Genomic DNA, 17,888 nt, shown 5'->3' on the forward strand with positions numbered 1-17,888 from the left:
CTCCTCAAAACAAGAAGAGCCTGCTGGAAGAAAAGGGGGCCGAAACAAACCCTCTGAAAGGAGAGCCCCAGGATGACCCTAAGCCACGAAGCTGCTTCAACCCAGAAGGGCCCCCTTGGTGAGGATGTGGAGCTCACCCTCTGCGCTGTCTGCGCCCAGTCTGGGGGGTTGGGGGGGGTGGGGGGTGGGCAGCAACAGCTGGTCAAGGGACCTGGAGAGGAGGCCTTCCCATTGCCCAAGATTGAACCCCAGACAGGCCCACCATGACAGCCCCAGCCTGTCACCCCCATGCGTGTCACTGCCTGCTCCTGGGTGGGGGCCTCTCTGTGGCTCCTCTGCCTCCCACTCCTCTAGTGTCTGACACCTGTCCCAGAAGGTGCTTCTTGCATGTTTGTTGAGTGAGTAGTGGACCGGCAGGGGCCTGCCTGCCCCATGCGGCTTTTGTAATTAGGAGCTAATGGGAAGCAAGACTTCTTCCTCCTGTAGCCCCCTTGCTAGCCCCGACAGGCCCTTTGCCCACCCACCCCACTTCACCAGAGCCCTCTGGTTGGTCCTGGAGACTGATGAAGACCAGGACGGGGCCAGTCAGCGGCTCAGTGCCCCAGCACCAGGGCAGCCGACCTGCCACCAGCTGAGCCCCCTCCTGGGGCCCGTTCAGGCTCCCCCCGCCTCCCCATATGCCTCCTCAGCCCAGCCCCTCGGCGGCTGAAGAGCCGAAGGTTTGGAGAGATTAAGAAATTTGCCCAGGGACCCACGGTCAGCTCGTCGGGACGCTGGGGTTTGAACCCAGGTCTGCGGCGCTGTCCCTGCGGCTGCGCGACTTCCTCGTCTTTTCCGGGGGCCCGAGCTCGGCGGTGGGATCGATTTCCCTGCGGCCCGAGGGGCATCGCGAGGCCAGCGCTCAGCAGCAAAGGGGGCGCCGCGGCCAGAGGAGCCTCGCTCGGCTCCCCGCGCGGCTCCCCGCTCCCCGGCCCTGCTCCCCGCTCCCCGCCTCTCGAGACCCCCGTTCCCCGCTCTCTGCACTCCCCGGAACCCTCCCTCCCCCCACTCTCCCACTCCCACGGCTCTCCCGGCTCCCTAAGTCCCCGCCTCCCGCTCTTCCTCGGCTTCTCCCGCTTCTTCACTCTCCAGGGGACCCCCCCACTCCCTGACTCCCCTCCACTCTCCGGAGCCCCCGACTCCCCTGCAATCCCCGACTCCCTGCCGCCCCCTCGGCTCCCTGCACTCCCTTTCACCCGCTCTCCCGCCCCCACTCCCGGGGCCGCTGCATCCCCCGCACCCCTCGGGCCCCTGCACCCCGCCCCCTGCATGGCCCGGCTGGGTGCCCTGCTCCTGGCCGCCGCCCTGGGCGCGCTGCTCAGCTTCGCGCTGCTGGCCGCCGCCGTGGCCAGCGACTACTGGTACATCCTGGAGGTGGCGGACGCCGGCAACCACACGGGGCGCGCCGGGCAGCTGTCCTCGCACTCGGGGCTCTGGCGCATCTGCGAAGGTACCGCGGCCGCCCAGGCAGGGTGACCACCCGCTCGTCCCCTCCGCTCACGATCCCTTTGCTTCGGACTCCCCACCCCCTCACCCCTCCTCCGGGTGTCTGCCCTCTGGGGTCTCTCGGCTGCCCCCGCAAATGCTGCGGTGACAGTGGGGCTGGAGGAGGAAGGGACTTGGGCTCAGAGCCAGGCCATGGGCGGGAAATAAAAGTGAGGGGGACTCTGGGTGGCCCCAAAAGGACCCAAAGAGGCTTCCAGAGCAGGAGCCCGCAGGCATTCCCCTGGCCTCACCTATTGGGGCCTGTCTTGTGCTAGAAGCCTTAGCACACCACTTAATAGATGGCAGGTCACCAGAGGCTCCCACAGGCTCTGCCACTCACAGCCGAGTGACCCGGGACCTTGTCCCCCTTCAGCCTCCAGGTCTTGGTCTGTCAGATGGGGAGAAAATGATACCTGCAACCAAGACTGGGGGGTCAGGAAGAATGAGGGAGGAAAGTGTTGGGCAGGCCCAGCAGAGGGGCCTCTGCTCATCTGCAGGGCGTGGGCATGGAGTGGAGCGGGGGTGGGCCCAGGAAGCCTGGCGTGGGAGCTGGGGGCCTCTGGGCAGGCCAGGTTCCTCATCCAACTGACCAGGGTTTGTTTCCTGATTACGGTCCCTGGGGTTTGGGCCCGCAGCCCCGTTATCACCACTCCCTGTCAGGCGCAGCCACGGATATGAGGCGATGGCCTGACAGCGCACAGGCAGAAGGCAGGAGCATCACATGCGTTTCAAGCCTGTGCACAGGCTGCGGGGCACAGGAGAGGGGAGGGTGTTCCTCAGCACGGCCCAGTGCCTGCCTGCAAGCTGAGGGCTTCCCGGTGCCCCCAGCTGCCGCCCTCACAGCCAGCCTGGGCAGCTCCCCCTGCACTGGATGAGCGCTGATGGCAGGGTACGTGTGAGTGTGTGTCCATGTGTGTGTGAGCACGCGTCAGTGTGAGAGTGTATGGGTGTGTCTGTGAATATCAATGTGTGAGTGTATGTAAACCTGAGTGTGTGAGTGTGAGCATGTCTGTGAGAGTGTGTGCGTGTGTGCAGGTGACTATGAATGTGTGTGGGGGGGTGGCTTCCTCGGGGCATCTCAGGAGGAAGGACTCAGCTGTTCCTTCATTCACTTGACAGACTGCTGAACGCTCCAGAGCCCTCCCGACTTGTGCACGTGTGTGCCAGTGGGTGTGCATATGGGTGGGTGTGCACAAGTCAGAGAGCCCATGTTACATGCACCTTTTCCCTGTCCAGGTGAAGCCTCACCTCCAGGTGCCAGCATGCTGGGGACCCTGGCCTGAGGGAGTGCCAAGGCCAGCCTCTCTGGGATGTTTGCAATTTTAGACAGTAAATAAACATTAGACATTAAGTAAACAAAATGGAAGTTCTTGACCCTCCAAATCCATTTGGAGCCCCAACTCCGAGTTCCAGGAGAGACTCTGACAGGGCCCTGTGGTCACTGGTCAGTCCCCTCGGCTCTGGCAGGGCACGAGAGCACGCCTTCAAGCATGCCTGCAGGACAATGCATTTCCAAGAAGTGCGGGGTGGGTGGTGGCCCCACGGATGTCCAGCCCACCAGGCTGGCATCTTTTCTGCTTTTTAGGGCAGAACAGCTGCATCCCCCTGATCGACCCCTTTGCCAGTGAGGGCCTGGACGTCCCCAGCTCGGTGCAGCACCTCATCCGTGAGTCGCCGCCCTCCTCCCTTAATCTCCAGGCAGGGCTGGGATCAGAGCTGCCCTCATCCTAGACCCGCAGAACCACTTCCAGCCAGAGCCTGCATTCCCAGAAGACATTTCCATGTATATCTGAAAACTCCCGTCGACTGGCCACAGCCCCCGTGCTCCGCTATTGGCTTGTGACTACAGGCACCTGACCCCAGCCTACCTGCCCTCCCTGTGCCGCTTCTGGACTCTCCTTTATTTTTCCAAATGGGTCTACCTGGCGGGCATCTCCCACCTGGTGGGTTGAGGGGCACATGCCTGCTCCTCTGAGGAGGCTGGGAGGTGGGGGGGGGGGGGCGCTGGGGAAACCTCCCTCGCCCTGGGCCTCAGGAAGCCTGTGCCAGGATCAGAGGGCCCTTGGGAATGTCAGGTGGTTGCCGTGGAGACAGGGGCATCGGAGGGAGGTGGATGGTCCAGCTCCTCCTCTGGCCAAGGCCAAGGTGCCCTGTGTGTCCTGCAAAGGTGAACCTCATGCAGACAGGGCTGTGAAGTGCTCACCTGGACCTGCCTTGAGGGGCAGGTCCTGGCCTCCCCCCGCGCCCTGAGCCCCACTCTCCACAGTGCTGCACCGAGCCGTCATGGTGGTTCTGCCCCTGAGCCTCGTCCTTGTCGTGTGTGGCTGGGTCTGCGGCCTCCTCAGCTCCCTGGCCCAGAGCGTCGCTCTGCTGCTCTTCACCGGCTGCTACTTCTTGCTGGGGGGTGAGTCTGGGGGCTGTGGGGGTCGCAGGCCCTGGGAGTGGGGTGCTGCCTCTCCTTTCACCCTGTGGGTTCCCCTCTGGGCTACGCCAAGCCTGGGCCCAGCCTGGGGACTGAGCTGCAGCAGGCAAAGGCACCCTGGGTGGCACTGGGGCCTTCAGAGGGGCAGAGGCAGGGTTGTGGGCTCCGAGCAGGATGGGGACAGCCGCAGGGTTGAGCTTCCAGGCTCAAGAGGCACGGGGATCTCCGAGGCCCTCCCAGGACCTGCCCTTTTGGATCTGCACGAGGGGTGGGGCCGGCCCCATTCACTCCCTTCTCCTCCTAGGCAGTCCTGGTGGGAGCAGCAAGGGCGGGCAGGGGGTTAGCACTGGCCAGGCAGGGCCAGACATGAAGATGGGGTGAGAAGGGGCCTCAGAGTCCTCCGCAGTGACCCCCACCCAGGTCGAGACTGTGACTAGGAGCAGTTTATCAGCTGACATTCATCTGGACTGTGCTGGGCGCTGGGCCAAGCGGTCCCTCAGGGACTCATGCGATGATGGTGTGCCACGGGCACTCAGTGGTCTTAGCTTCTGGCTGAGATGTCCAAGAATTTGCTGAGGTCCGCAGGAAGCTTGGCTAGGGGTCCCCTTCACTGCCTTTTGGTGCCACTTGCCCCAGCCAGCCACCAAGTGTCCCCAGCTGTCCAAGGCTGGCTGTCGAAGACAGTAGGCTGGTGGCTCCTTGGGGTCATTCCTCAGTGGCCCCTGCCATCCAGGGCCAGGCCTGAGTTGAGTCTTGTGTCCCAGGCCAGCCCTACCTTCCCAGCCATGGCACTCGAGGACCAGACCACGTGGGCCTGGGGCTCCCTCCGGGGCAGGCCTGCTTGCTCTGGGAAGGAGCTGGGGAGGGAGTAGGTGGGCCTGCCTGGCACCGAGAGCCAGGGGACTGGCAGCCTAGTTGTTTGGTTTAGAGAATGACAGCAGGAGAAATCAAAGTGTCAGCTGCAGCCTGAGCCCGGAGACGGTCTGTGTGTCCAAAATCCAATTAAGAGGGCCTTGGGAAGCCACCAAGAGGAGAAATTGGGTGGGGTTGGAACTAGGTAAACTGGTGATAGCCATAAACCTTGGCATTGTGTCAGAACCAAGGCGGTGGCGAGTGGGCGGAGGGAGGGTCTGGAGGCAGCTGCTGGGGGGAGGCAGCTGCTGGGGGGCGTCCTCTGCTCCGAGGCCCGGGGAGCTCGAGAGCAGGCAGCTGGCCTGCTTCCAAGAAAGCCCCACGTGCTGCCCTCGCTGCGCTGCTGCCTTCCTTGCAGGACGGGTTTCCGTGGAAATGGGTTTGCTGACATCACTGTCAGGAACCCACTCAGGTGGCCCGGGGTTGGGGGGGAGGATCAACAGACATTCCAGGTCTGGGGCCTCCAAGACAGGAAGGTCACACCAAGGGGACCTGCCTGAGGTCAGCTCACCCCACCCCCCTCCATCAGCACTGCAAGAAGGGAGAGGGACACAGAGGGGTCCAGGGTGACAAAGGATGGATGAGTGCCCTTCCCTGAGATAGGAGCCTGGTGGGGCACGTGCGTGGACAGGGCCTGGAGTGATGCGTTCCACTACAATCGCCCAGCTTGAGGCTCCGGTGCTGGCCAGGGGGATGTTTGAGAGCGTCAGTAAGTCTGAGGCTCAGAGAGTGGTCTGGCAGGGGCCAGACCTGGGCTCCCAGTCCCCAGGGAGAGTTGGGGGCTCCAGATGGGGGTGTCCAGCTTGGGAGCTTACTCTGCACCCTGTGCCATGGCAGAGCAGTGGGTCCTGTCCTCAGCCAGGCTGGATGGAGGCAGCTGGTGGCTTGGAGATGAGCTCAGCTGGTGGGGCAGCCAGGGGGGTGGGGGCAGAGTGGAGACTTGGCCAGGCGCTCTGACAGCTGCAGGCTGAGACAGCCGCCTCTGTTTCTGGGGCCCCAGCTGCATGAGAGCTCCCTGAGGAAGCCCGAGAAGTGTCTGCCAGCCCTGCTGCTGAGTGCCGACCCCAGTCCCAGAGCCCACGTCCCTTGATTTGGCTTCACATCCTTCCCCAGATTAAGTCCCTAACCTCTGCCGCTGCGCCCCCCCCCCCGCTTGCGCCGCTGTGTCCCCCCCCCCCCCCCCCCCCCACTCCTTCTCACCTTTGATCAAGTGAGGAATCACAGAGGACCAGGGTGAGAGTCAGGCAGTATGGGGACCTCAAGGCTGGGTCCCTTCTCTAGGTCCCAGTGAGACCCAGACCCGGCCCTGAAGAGCTCTGGTCAGCCTCCTGCCCTTGGCTGGGCAGTGTGCTCACCTGAGAAGTGAGTGACGGAGCCACGGTACCCACCCGCCCTGGCCAAGATTCCCTACAGTTGGCACCAAGGGCAGGCTCTGATGTCAGCCTGCAGCTGTGGGACAGAGGGTGGCGCTCTGGTTGGTCCTTCTGAACCCGGGGGGGACAGGAAAATGTCCCAGTGCTCAGCTCTCTGCTTGCTCCTGAACCACCGGACGAAGGGTCACTCGGCACCTGGCACCCTGGGCAAAGCCAGTCCTTTGAGGAAGGCTCTGAGCGCTTCTTCAGAAAGTTGAGGGAGGAGGGAGTCCTCGTCTGTGGAAGGACAGGGGTTATGAGAGCAGAGAGGAAGAGCCTGCAACTCAGACCTGGGGCTGGGGAGGGGGCTTCTGGAAGGGGCACACTGAGGCTTGGGCCAGGAGGAGGGGGGGCGGTCAGCCAGTGGGGTGAGGAGAGGGAGCTGTGAGGAAGAGGGGGCCGGAGGTGCAGGCCGGGGGACTGGCTCAGGGTGCCAGGTCAGAGCTCCAGAGACCCCCAGCTGCCAGTAGAGGTCACTGGCGGTCTGTGTGTGTGTGTGTGTGTGTGCCTGTGTCTGTGTCTGTGTGTGTGTGTGTGTGTGCGTGCACGCACGCGTGTATTCTGGGTACTCCCGGGGATACAAGAGGGCGCTGTGTACGTGGGGCAGTTATGTGAGCGGGGACCGTGTGTTGGGCGTATCGGTGGTACTGTTTGCAAGGGGATTTTGTGGGGGGAGGTCCTGGGGTTTGAGGACTGAGTTGGAGCCTCCATTCCCCTTGAAGGCCAGTGGGCAGGGCCTCCCAAGGCTGTGTCCACAGCACTACCCTGGCCAGGGTCGCAGGTAGGGCAGTGTCCCCAGCAGGCAGACAGGCTGAGCGGCCCCTGCACTCCCTCCCCAGGTGCCCTGACCGTGGCAGGCCTCAGCACCTACATCAGCTACTCGCACCTGGCCTTCGCCGAGACCACGCGCCAGTACGGCCCCTGGCACGTGCAGCACGTCCGTGTCAGCTTCGGCTGGTCTGTGGCCCTGGCCTGGGGCTCCTGTGCATTGGAGGCGCTCAGCGGCACCCTCCTGCTCGCAGCCGCCCGAGCCCTCAGCCTGAGCCGGGCGCCGGGCACCCCCCACTCTGTGGTTCTCTGAGTCCCAGGCCGGCAGGTGGGGGAGGAGAGGGTCCTGGTTTCCCTTTGCATCTCCTGGGATCGGCCGGAACCGGCCTGGCTGGGAGGGGGTCCTGCGGGTGAACAGGGGCTGGGGACAGAGCCAAGAATCTCTTGTTAGGCAAAGCCTGATGTTGGGGGGCTCCCCTGCCGCATTATGCTCCTCTTAGAGATTCGAAAAGTGAGTCCCAGAAAGAGGAAGCAAGTGGCCTGAGGGATTGTTAGTGGGGGGATTGGGGTGGGGGTGCTGCAGGGCCCTGGGGCATAGCTGGCCTCCTTGCCTCTTGAGTGTGTGGCCTACACTCCCCTCATGAGTCCTGGTGTGCCAGAGCTGTCCCCATTCCTAGAGAGCTGGGTCGGCTGGAGCCGCTCCCGCTGTCCTGGAGAGGGGGGCGTTCAAGGGAGAAGCAGGTACCTGTTAAGCACCCTCCATGCTGGGCGCAGTGCTGGGCCTGCCCACCCATCTCCTCCTCTAATCCCCTGGTCACCCTTCACACTGGTTACCATTCACCCATTTCACAGAAGGCAAGACTGAGGCCCAGACCACCCCAGAGCAAATGGCAGAGCCAGATGTCCTTTGGGCCTCTGTTCTGTCCACTCACCCCTGAGGGCAGGTGCTGGTGGAGAGGAGAGTGAGGAGAGGGCCCGAGGGCCCCTTGGATTCGCAGGCACAGGGGGAGCCGAATGGGCGGGATGCGCCTCTGCCCCCTGCCTTGTTTTCAGGCCTCTGTCCTACACCTGGTGCCGCTGCTGCTCCTTCAGGCTGGCACTCTGGACCCCGACCCTCCGGGCTGCAGCCCCCCGGGAGTATCTGCATGGGCCAGGGGCCAGCTGGGCGCCCCAAAGAAGCAGGTGTGGAAGCCGTGGTGGGCTGGGGTGCCATGCCACCGTGCAGGGGAGGGCTTCTCAGCCAGGAGGGACTGGGCTGCCTGGAGGGCGGAGGCCACAGCCTGGGGTCGGGCTGCAGGCTCATGGAATGGAGGCCAAGCCCCAGGCTGGGTGGCGCTCAGTTCGTAGGCCCAGGCCTGCAGGCCCTTTCCGAGGGCAGGTGGGCGGCCAGCCCACCCCAGGCTGTTGGGGTCTGTGAAGACTGAGGTGCACCCATCTGCCTGTAGGTAGAGAAGTCGAGCGGCAGAGGAGAAGGGCCTGGGGGGCTGTGCAGTCCCTGAAGCCCCAATCGGTCCCATTTCGGGCTCAGGGCCTCCCTGAGTCTGGGGTGTGCTGGGGAAGATGGCTGCCTCTCCTGCCTTGGGCTCCCTCCTCCCCAGTGTCCCTTTATTGCTTCAAAGCTTACAGGAAGCTCCTAGGGCTCAGGGGCTGGCACCATCTTGGGGTCCCACTGAGGGGCACAGTGCTGGGCGCTGTGTGGGGCTTCCCTTCTTGCTCATGTTTTAGCATTTACCATTCCACAATAACGGTGTGCCAAATTGTCCTTAATAAATCAGCTTGTGCTGCATGCAGAATAAGCCGTTCTTTTTCTTTCTTAAAGATTTTCGAAATAGATAATGCATGCCCACAGCTTACAGACAGTGCAAGTGTGAGAACACTCCTAGCTGTGTGTGTCTGCGTGTCCATCCATCCAGAGACGTCCTGTGTGTGTGTCTGCGTGTCGGTCCATCCAGAGACGTCCTGTGTGTATGTCTGCGTGTCGGTCCATCCAGAGACATTTCCAGGCAGGAGAGGACTCCTGGGGCCTCCATGGTGGATCCGGGGGCCTCGTGGGCAGATCCTCTGAGCCTGTGAGGCCCGCCCTTGACTTTTCCCTCCCCTCAGCCCCACAGTGGCCTCTCCCGTGGGTTTGTTGGGGATGCGGAGTGCAAGAGTTCCGCCCTGGGCCTCTCTGACTGCTCATGGGCTTGGGCTCTAGGAACAGGACACTGGAAAAGACAGATGGGGTGGCCACTGGGATCGCAGAACTCCCTGAGGGAGGGCGTGGGGGCAGGGGTGTGGCGCTTGCCCCTGCCCTTCTAGAACACACCTGCCTGGCCACATGCCAGTGGGGGTGTGACAGCCAGGATGTGCCTCACTCTCCGATTGGCCAGCCTCCACAGTGAGTGTTTCATCGTTCGCTGGGTGGCCAGGCTGTGCAGCCAAGGTTATGAGGCAGGTATGTGCCGCCCAGGGGAGAGACCAGTGCATGATTTGAGGTTGCTGAGAACAGACACAGACACACACCAGCTTCACGTGGTGCAGCATTTGCTTGTAACCAGAGGAGAGAGCGAGAGTGCACCAGAGCCAGCCCCTTGCAGTGTGTCTGTCCCCACAGCCTGTGGATCCACTCTACAGGCAATGCTGGTGGTATGGCTGCTCCCACGCCACTTATTGCTGCTGTGGAAGGACCACCCCTCGCCCTATGGGGTCTGAAATACAGAAAACGGGGGGCGTGCCTGAGGACCAGTGACTGGTGTGCTTAAGCAGAACAAGGGGCAACAGTGACTGAAGCAGGCCAGCTATTCCCACACTAGGCGGATGTCCCTCCCAGTGCACACCGTGTCCCACAGTCACCATCCTTGACTTGCAGTGCCTCCCAGGGCCTCTGTTCCTTGCAGCTGACTAGGATGGCCCTGCCTCCAGCAGGCCATGTTCTTCCTCCTGCTCTGGCGTCGTCACAGCCCTTGCTTCAGTGACGGTCCCCCTCCACCCCATCCTCCTTCCCACGCCCTCTGGCCTCTCCTCCTTCTGGTACATTTGCCTGCGTCATTCTGTGGGCTGGCTCTGGTTATTATCCTCTGATGCCACCTGTGCCCCCACCCAGGACAGGGGCCTCTTGTGAACTCAGGCCCTACTCCCAGCCAGCACGCACAAATGGAGTAGCCTTCCTCCAAGGTGGACCCCCGCAATCCTCGTCTTGGGGACTCATCGCTTGTATGGCCCCTGCCACACTGAATTAGGGCCGACCTGGACAGCAAATAGAATCCTGCAGAGGTGACAGCGTGTGACTAGGTCATACGAGGCACGGTATCTTCCGCCTCGGTCTCAGACTGCCCGCCCTTGGGGAGCCAGCCGTCATGTTGTGAAGACACCCCCATAGCTAGGAACCAGGGCCCCCTGCAACATGCTGGCTGTGTAAGCGAGCCTCCTTGGAGGGGGGTTAGTCCCATAATGCCGCCCTAGCTGATGTCTTCACTGCAACCTTGTGAGAAGCGCCAAGCCAGGATGCTCAGCTAAGCCACTCCCTAATTCCTAACCTACAGAAACTACGAGAAATGATTAAGGATGATTGCTGTTTTAAGGCACTATGTTTTGGGGTGATATGTCGCATGGCAATGGGTAACTCATTTGGTGCATACGTGCTGGCACTTGCCCAGACAGGGCCATGCAGGGGCAGAGCGACAGAGGTTCAGAGCTGCTGGCTGGCTTTTGATTCTCAAGCACAGGAGAGCAGTTCTGAGGCCTTGGGGAGCCCCAGCTGCTGCATCCCCCAGAGAATAGGTCTAGAACCTCCTATGGGCGGGAGGGGACGCGGGAGGGTGCTCTGCTTCAGGCCATCTCGGCGCTTCTCTCCTCCCATGCACACCCGGCCGCACCGCCGTCAGGATTCCCACCCCGCGGCCGTCCCGCATCTGTGCCTCCAGGCCAGCCCTCTCCAGAGCGCCAAACCTGTGTTTCTGGCAGCTTCCTAACTGCGTGCACCTGGGTCTCAAACCTCACCCTCTCAAACTGAAGTCACCGCTCAAGCCATGCGGAGCCGCCTCCCGGGACTCCCATCGGGGGCTTCAGAGCACCCATGTGACGGCACAGCTTCGCTGCTTAAAGCACGCACACAGACTCGGCTGCACGCTTACATATGTGTCCAGAAAGAAATACACACAAACGTTAACAAACGTGATTCTTGGGTGACTTTTAAAAATGTCCTTCGTCCAGGTCTTCTAGGTCACCTGAGCAGGAGGTTGGTCTTAACCCCCGAGTCTGCCGAAATTACCCCAGGAGCTGCTAAAAATGAGACCCAGTCCCAAATTCTCTACAATTAAGACATATTATTTTATAGGCAGAAAACTTTATTTTGTAAAAAAGTAAATACGTATTAGACAACTACGAGATAAAGCCCCGGCCCCCTCCCACGGCAGGTGACGCCCTTCCCACCATCTCTATGTCCCTTTCCGACGGCCCTCACCTGCCTCTGAGCACAGGACGCTCTCGTGGGCTCGGGCAGTCTCCCCTCTGTCCCTGGGAGCAGAGGCCCTGCTGTGGTGGCCTCCCGGGCCGTGGGGAGGGCGCTGGGATGGGGTCCTGCCGTCCCTGCATGCGTGGGTGCCCTGTCTGGGACACAGAAGCGCTCAGGGCTTGCTGGAGGAACATGGGTGGCAGCTTAGCCCTGAGTGCCGTGGGAGGTAAAGTGGTCCAAGCAGACGAGTGGACGACCGGGTCGTGCCTCTCCTCCCGTCCGCTCCCTGGGGACACCTCCACTCCTCGCCATGATCCTAGCTGGGCACAGGGTCCGGTCACTCCATCCTCAGGGGCCCAGCTGCCTCAGCACAAACCCCCACTTCCTCAGTGCCAGCTCGGTGTCCTGCGCCGAGACGTCACGGTGCCACATGGCGCGCACCGACCGCTCCGTCCAGGGGAAGAGCAGCACGCGCACAGCACGGCCAGTCTGGGCCACCTCGTCAGCGCTCACGGCCTCCAGGTGCCGGCACAGCTCCTCGGGTGGCAGCCCGTTCACCCTCACCATCACTATGTTCGTCTCCACGGTGGCGAGATCCACGGAGCAGATGGGGGACGCCAGTTCCTGGAGTCCTGGGCCCAGGTCCTGTGGTGAGTGGAGCCTGACCGCGGGACCCCACTACTGCCCCCACCACCCAGCCCTGTTGCACCAGGAAAGGCGAGGGCAGCTCAGCCACGGCAGGAGGAAAAGAGGGACCCTCAGTCCTGTCGTGGCCTTTGGAGTCCCCAGACTGGGCTCTGCTACTTTTTAGCTGTGTGACCTTGGACAAATCAGTTAACCTCTCTGGGCCTCAGTTTCCTCTTTTGGAAAGTAGGGACATCACGGGGTTGTTGTGAGGACTCAATTAACGTATGTAAAGACCCAAGTTAGAGGCTCCACTCTGCTGGATTCTGTCTGCGGAGAGCAAGAATTACTGATGCCCATTCAGCGCTGACTGGTCCCACACTGCACCAGGGGCAGCCTGGTCCAGCGTTCTAGTTCCCTGGATCCCACCACTAGTGGCTCCGCGGCTAACCTTCACCCTTCTAGAGTCGAAGGATGCACACTGCTGGGGATTTGGGCCCTGCTGCTGGGGACCCCCAAGGCACTCCCCTGGGACCAAAGGGAAGTGAGGGCGGGGGGCCATAATCCAGGCACCTTTGGCAAATCTCTGGGCATTCTGGTGGTCCCTCAGCAGCACCTCTTCGGCATCAGCCAGTCCCACGAGGGCAGCCGCTGCCAGCACCCCAGCCTGGCGCATGCCCCCGCCCAGGGCTTTCCGGAGGCGCCAGGCTTCTTCGATGAAGTCCTTGGGCCCCCCAACCAGGGCCCCCACTGGTGCACCCAGGCCCTGGGAGGAAGAGAAGAGGGGGAAGGGCAGATGCCATGGCCCAGTCCGGGGAGGGGTTAACGGGGCTCAGGCTCAGCGGCTGCCAGCACAGGAGCTGGGGAACCCAACTCCACCTCCTGCTGCAGGCACCCCCACCCTCCTGTGTCTGGGGGGTGGCCCAGTGGCTTCCCACCTTGGAGAAACAGAGAGACACAGAGTCACAGTGCTCCATGATGTGGGCCGGAGGCACATGCAGAGCCACCGAGGCGTTCAGCAGCCGGGCACCGTCCAGGTGGACCCTCACCCCGTAACTCTGGGCCAGGAGGCGCACCTGGGGGCAAGGTACAGACGGAGGTCAGAAGGAGGAACGGAGGGAGGATGGGTCTCCCGAAGGTCACTGGGCTTGGCTCCTCGAGCAAGAACAAAGGGTCTGGAGTCAGGAGACCCAGGTTGGTGACCAGCTTGGCCATCTGGGACCTGAGCGGTCGCCTCTGCTGCCTGGACCTGTGTGCCATCCTCTGTGAAAGGTGGTCAATGGCAAGTGTTTTATTTCATGTTTATGGCACGCTCACCATGGGCCAAGTGCTTACCGTGGTCCCAGCGATAAATGCCTCATCTTAGTTAAGTGGGACCACGAGGAAGATGCTCAGTGCCATTTCCCAGGCACGCACAGGTCTGGAGACCGAGTCAGGGCCCAGGTTGTCATGCCACTGAGCACAGAACTCAGCCTCACATGCTGGGGGTAGGGACCAGGCACAAGCTGGCGCTGCTCTGGGACTCAGCTCCCTGGGGCTCTCTGCTCTTTTGGGGGAAGTTTGGGCACTGGGGCCCTAAACTGGGGCACTAATTCCCTTTGCATCCGCAGCCTGGGACCACACACACGTCCCTCCCACAGCAGTTCTGGCTGCTGATGGACATCCACAGCATATATCAGAGGGGACTAAATTCTGGGAGAGGGGCTCAGGGGAGACAGGAAGCCAGCAGCTGGCAGGGGCGGGGCACAGTGGTGGGCCAGCCTACCTGGCGTAGGTAATCGATGGGGAGGACCCGGCCCCCCGAACTGCTGTGGGTGTTCTCCAGGCAAATGAGCTCACAGACTGGGTAGTGGGGGCTCCCGAGTCCCCGTGTGATAATCCTCTCCAGCTCAGCCAGGTCCAGGGTGCCATGGGGCAGGTCTGGGAGGGGGTGGGAGTGCACTCCTGCGATCTGCAGGTGTAGGGGGGATGGAGGATCAGGTCCAGGGGTCCGGTGGCACTGCTTACTTCTGTCCTGTCTGCTCCTCCAAGCTCTGGGTCGTGGAGCCTTCCCCCTGTGCTGTGGACTTGGGTACAGACATCCCAGCTAAGGAGCTGGAGGAACCCGGGCGCTGTGTGCTCTGGAGAGGTTGCTGTCCCTCCGCCCTGGTATCCTGAGTGCCCACTAGGGGGCAGCAGGGTGCCAAGCACGGCTAGCGTCCTGGCAGCTGGTCTGAGCCGCGGCTGCGCCCCCGTGGTCAATCTGAGAACGGCTCTCCTTCCCGCCTTTCTGGGGAGGTGGCCATCCTAGCCATTTCTCCCCTCTGCTGGTCCCAACCCTGTGCCTAGGAAGCAGGTTCCCACCAGAAGTGCTGAGCACCCTGCGCTGGCCCCAGGTGAGGGGTGCCATGTCCTTACCTGAGCCACCCCACCCTGCTCATAGACGTGGAGGTGGCACTCCTGTCCAAGGAGGAGCTGGGAGCCCCGGCGTCGGCAGTGACACATCACTGAGATAGATGGGGTAGGGGGCAGTGTTGGCACCGAATCCAAGGGGGCCCATCTGCCCCCACCCAGCTCGGCTGGGCTGAGCCCCAGGACCACAGCCAGCTCCCAAGTGCCTTATGCCAATTAGGAAACAGCGCCCCTTCAAGACACCTAGCTGCCATGTGCCAGGAAACCATCCCATGAACTACACAAGTCCAGGAAGACGACACTGAATCATTGGGCCCTGCACAGTGGGCACCCCTGTGTCCTGCGGCCCACATGCACAGCATCCCTTGCACAGAGAAGCCGGCCATGATGCTACCCCATGGGGGACAAGCAGCCTAGGGCACAAGCATCAGCTGGGCTGGTAGGAGACAGGGCATGCACACACTGGGAAACCGGAGAGTTAAATAAATGGACAATTCATAAAGGTGTGGGAGCATGTAGGGAAGTCATGAATGACAGTGCAGGACCCCCAGGCCAGAAAGGGCAGAGGAGGGTGTGGTTACAGAACCCTAGAGACAGGACGGGGAGGACAGGGCCTGGCCCATGGAGACCCCTGGAGGAGGGGGCAAGGGGAGGGGCAAGGCCATGCTGACCTCACTCTCCTCCCCTCCCTCATCTCCTGCCAGGGACACCCCCTGGGTGAGCTCGACAGACATCCAGAAGGCTTGGGACTCCACTGATGTTGTCACAGCCCGTGGCACAAAGGAGAGAAGCATGGATCCGGAGGGCAAGCGGAAGTCCCCCGCGCTCACCAGAGATGAGATTGGCCATGGTGTTGGTGGGCACAAACAAGGTCTGCTCCACCCCCAGCAGCTCTGCAGCCTTTTCCTGAAGCTCTGAGGAGAGGGAAGGGATGGGAGGGCTCCATCAACAGTGGCAGTCACTCAGAGCAGCTTTTCAGAGAGCCCTCCTTGCGTTACTCACAACCATGAGCCTGTTCGGACGAGGGCACCTTGCCCGAGGCTGCGGCAACTGGCCAAGCAGGACTGGAGTCCCAGTCTGCCAGCTGCGCAGCCTGTGGTCTTGGGGACCGCATATCCCAGTCCAGAGGCCCCTCAGTCAACCCTCTGTGCCCCGCCTCCTCCTGGGCCACTGTCTCCCCCCACAATGAAACTCTGTGGTTTGAACCCCCATCCTACCCAGACCTCACACCTGTCTCATTTCCTTTCCCATCAGCCCCTCGCAGGTGGGGCCCTGCGGTTTCTCTGCTGACTTCCTCTCCCAGAATGGAAGGACAGGAGCCCTCAGAAGGGGAGACTCTGGGGGGCTGGAGGGGAGCGGGGCTTCTGGCTCCTGTTTTAAATCCTGCTGTGGCTCTTCTGTGCCTGTGGCCTCAGGTCTGAAGCCTTTAGCATGACATTCATGGCCAGCAGAATCTGGCCTCTGCCTCCCCCTCCAGGGACGGGGTGTCCCCCTGCATCCCACACTCCAGCCACATTCCCTATCTGTATCCTGAATGCCTGTCTCACCACCATGCTTCTATTTCTACAGTTCCCCACCTGGTAAGCCAGCACTCTGCCCTGCCAGGGGCTCCACTCATCCTTTAAGAGGGCTCCTCTGCAAAGACCCCCTTCCCTGTGAGTCCCATGCCTCCCCTACCCCTCAGTTCCCAAGGCACTCTCTGTGGACTCCTGTCAACCCCAGCCCCTCCCCCACCCTGACAGTGGTGACTGTTTTCTCAGCAGGCTGCCTGCTGAGCAGTGGGCTCAGCATCTTTGAAGTTCCAGGCAACAGTGGGTGTCGCTGGATGCATGACCAGCCCCAATCACTGCCTGACCCCAAAGACGGGCCCTCGGGGCTCAAGTGGCGACCCTATGGCGTGTCCTGGCACAGCTGAGGGTTGTCCACACCCCAGGAATAGGAGGGGTTCACACTGGCAGCATCTCTCAACCCAGGGTAGAACTGTCAGTCACTGTGTCCTGAAACACTCCCTTGGTTGTTAGAACCCACTCCTCCGAGGTGCAGCCCGTGGAGAACTCCCTCTTCTAGACGGGTTTTCTATTTGTCTTCATGCGGGAAAGCGGTGGGTGCAGGACGATAGCTATAGGTTTTAGAGGGAGAAGACCTAGTTCAAATCTTGCCTCGCCATTCACTAGGTATGGGACCTTGAGCACCTGGCTCAGCATCTCAGAGCCCTCCTCGGCAAGATGGGATAACACCCGTCTCATCGGGCAGTCGGACGACACTGTAATGTGCCCATGAATCACCCGGTGATCCTGTTAGCATGCAGACTCTGGCTCAGTAGGTAAGCGTGGGACCCAAGAATCTGATTTCGAACAGGCTCTCAGGCGATGGGTCAGACTGAGAGCGAGGACGGAGAGCGCAGTGCTCAGCCCCCAGCTGACCGCCATCCCTGCGCCCGGGCAGCCTCTCCCGCCAGCACCACGGACAGCGCTGCGGGGTCGCCGCGACGACCCCCAGCCCGGCCCGGGCCCGCACGCCGGGCTCACCGCGGACGGTGGGGTCCTCGCCGTAGTCGTCGTCCCCCACGACTGCCTCGGCCATGGCTCGCCTCATGGCAGGCCCAGGCTTGGTCACCGTGTCGCTGCGCAGGTCTACCACGTGCGCCGGGACCCCCGCCCAGCTCCCAAACGCCCGAGCCCAGAGGGCCCGGTGCCTCTGGACCGTGGCCCAAGCCAGTCCGCGGAGCATGGCGGGGGCAGCGCCCAGCCCCCTGCCCCGACCCTCTTGGGTGAGGGCGACCGCGAATCGCGGAGTCGGCGCGGCGGGACTTCCGGGACCTCGGCCGCAGCTGACCGGGGCCGGCCGGAGGGCCCCCGCGGCATGCTGGGAGTTGTAGTTCGGACTTCGTCGCGGCAAGCCTGGGCGGGAGGGCCCCGCGGCATGCTGGGAGTTGTAGTTCCGCGGGCACAGCGTCAGCCGGGCGTGCGGGAGAGGGAGGGTCCCGCTTACCGAAGAGGAAACCGAGCCGGCCAAGCTTTTATAGAGCAGACGCTCGTGTGGCTGTTACCATATGCCAGGCAGTGTACCGACTTTAAGGCAGCTAGGACAAGTACTGTTATCATCTCCGTGGGAAACTGAGCCGCACAGAAGCTAATGGACTGCCTAAGGTCACTTGGCGCGGAAGCGGCCGGGGCCAGCTGTCTCGAGCCCGCTCCGGAACCACTGTGTTGCGTCCGCCCTGAAAAGTAGCTTCCCAACATTTACGTTTTTCAATACGGATCTGTTGCGCACCTGCTCTGTGCCAGCTATCGTCTAGGTGCCAGGCAGAGGGGCACGAAGATTGTGCAACCGGTCAGAGCGTCTGATTTCATGGAGCATAATGGGAGGCAGAATTAGAGGGGTGCATAGAAAGCCCCTC

General features: G+C 62.2%; 2 protein-coding genes across 3 annotated transcripts; one reads left to right on the forward strand and one right to left on the reverse strand.

Annotated features, from left to right (window-relative positions):
* Positions 1–1,297: 1,297 nt before the first annotated feature.
* TMEM235 (transmembrane protein 235) lies at positions 1,298–7,420 on the forward strand. Its single transcript, XM_046677653.1, has 4 exons — positions 1,298–1,489; positions 3,110–3,190; positions 3,791–3,928; positions 7,110–7,420. Exons 1-4 carry the CDS (start codon positions 1,309–1,311, stop codon positions 7,349–7,351), a joined length of 642 nt encoding a protein of 213 aa, XP_046533609.1. The 5' UTR covers positions 1,298–1,308; the 3' UTR covers positions 7,352–7,420.
* A 3,941-nt stretch (positions 7,421–11,361) lies between these two features.
* On the reverse strand, positions 11,362–17,298 carry LOC124246378 (probable low-specificity L-threonine aldolase 2). 2 transcript variants are annotated; one of them, XM_046674455.1, is made up of 7 exons: positions 17,017–17,298; positions 15,319–15,402; positions 14,495–14,583; positions 13,863–14,048; positions 13,036–13,173; positions 12,671–12,863; positions 11,362–12,105 (listed from the first exon to the last, which is right to left on the reverse strand). In XM_046674455.1, exons 1-7 carry the CDS (start codon positions 17,216–17,218, stop codon positions 11,822–11,824), a joined length of 1,176 nt encoding a protein of 391 aa, XP_046530411.1. In that variant the 5' UTR covers positions 17,219–17,298; the 3' UTR covers positions 11,362–11,821. The 2 variants fall into 2 exon arrangements, with proteins under 2 accessions (XP_046530411.1, XP_046530413.1); XM_046674457.1 differs by having other exon boundaries at positions 11,829–12,118.
* Between the last annotated feature and the right edge of the window lie 590 nt (positions 17,299–17,888).

The sequence above is a fragment of the Equus quagga genome, chromosome 11 (genome assembly GCF_021613505.1).
Source record: "Equus quagga isolate Etosha38 chromosome 11, UCLA_HA_Equagga_1.0, whole genome shotgun sequence".
Lineage (NCBI taxonomy): Eukaryota > Metazoa > Chordata > Mammalia > Perissodactyla > Equidae > Equus > Equus quagga.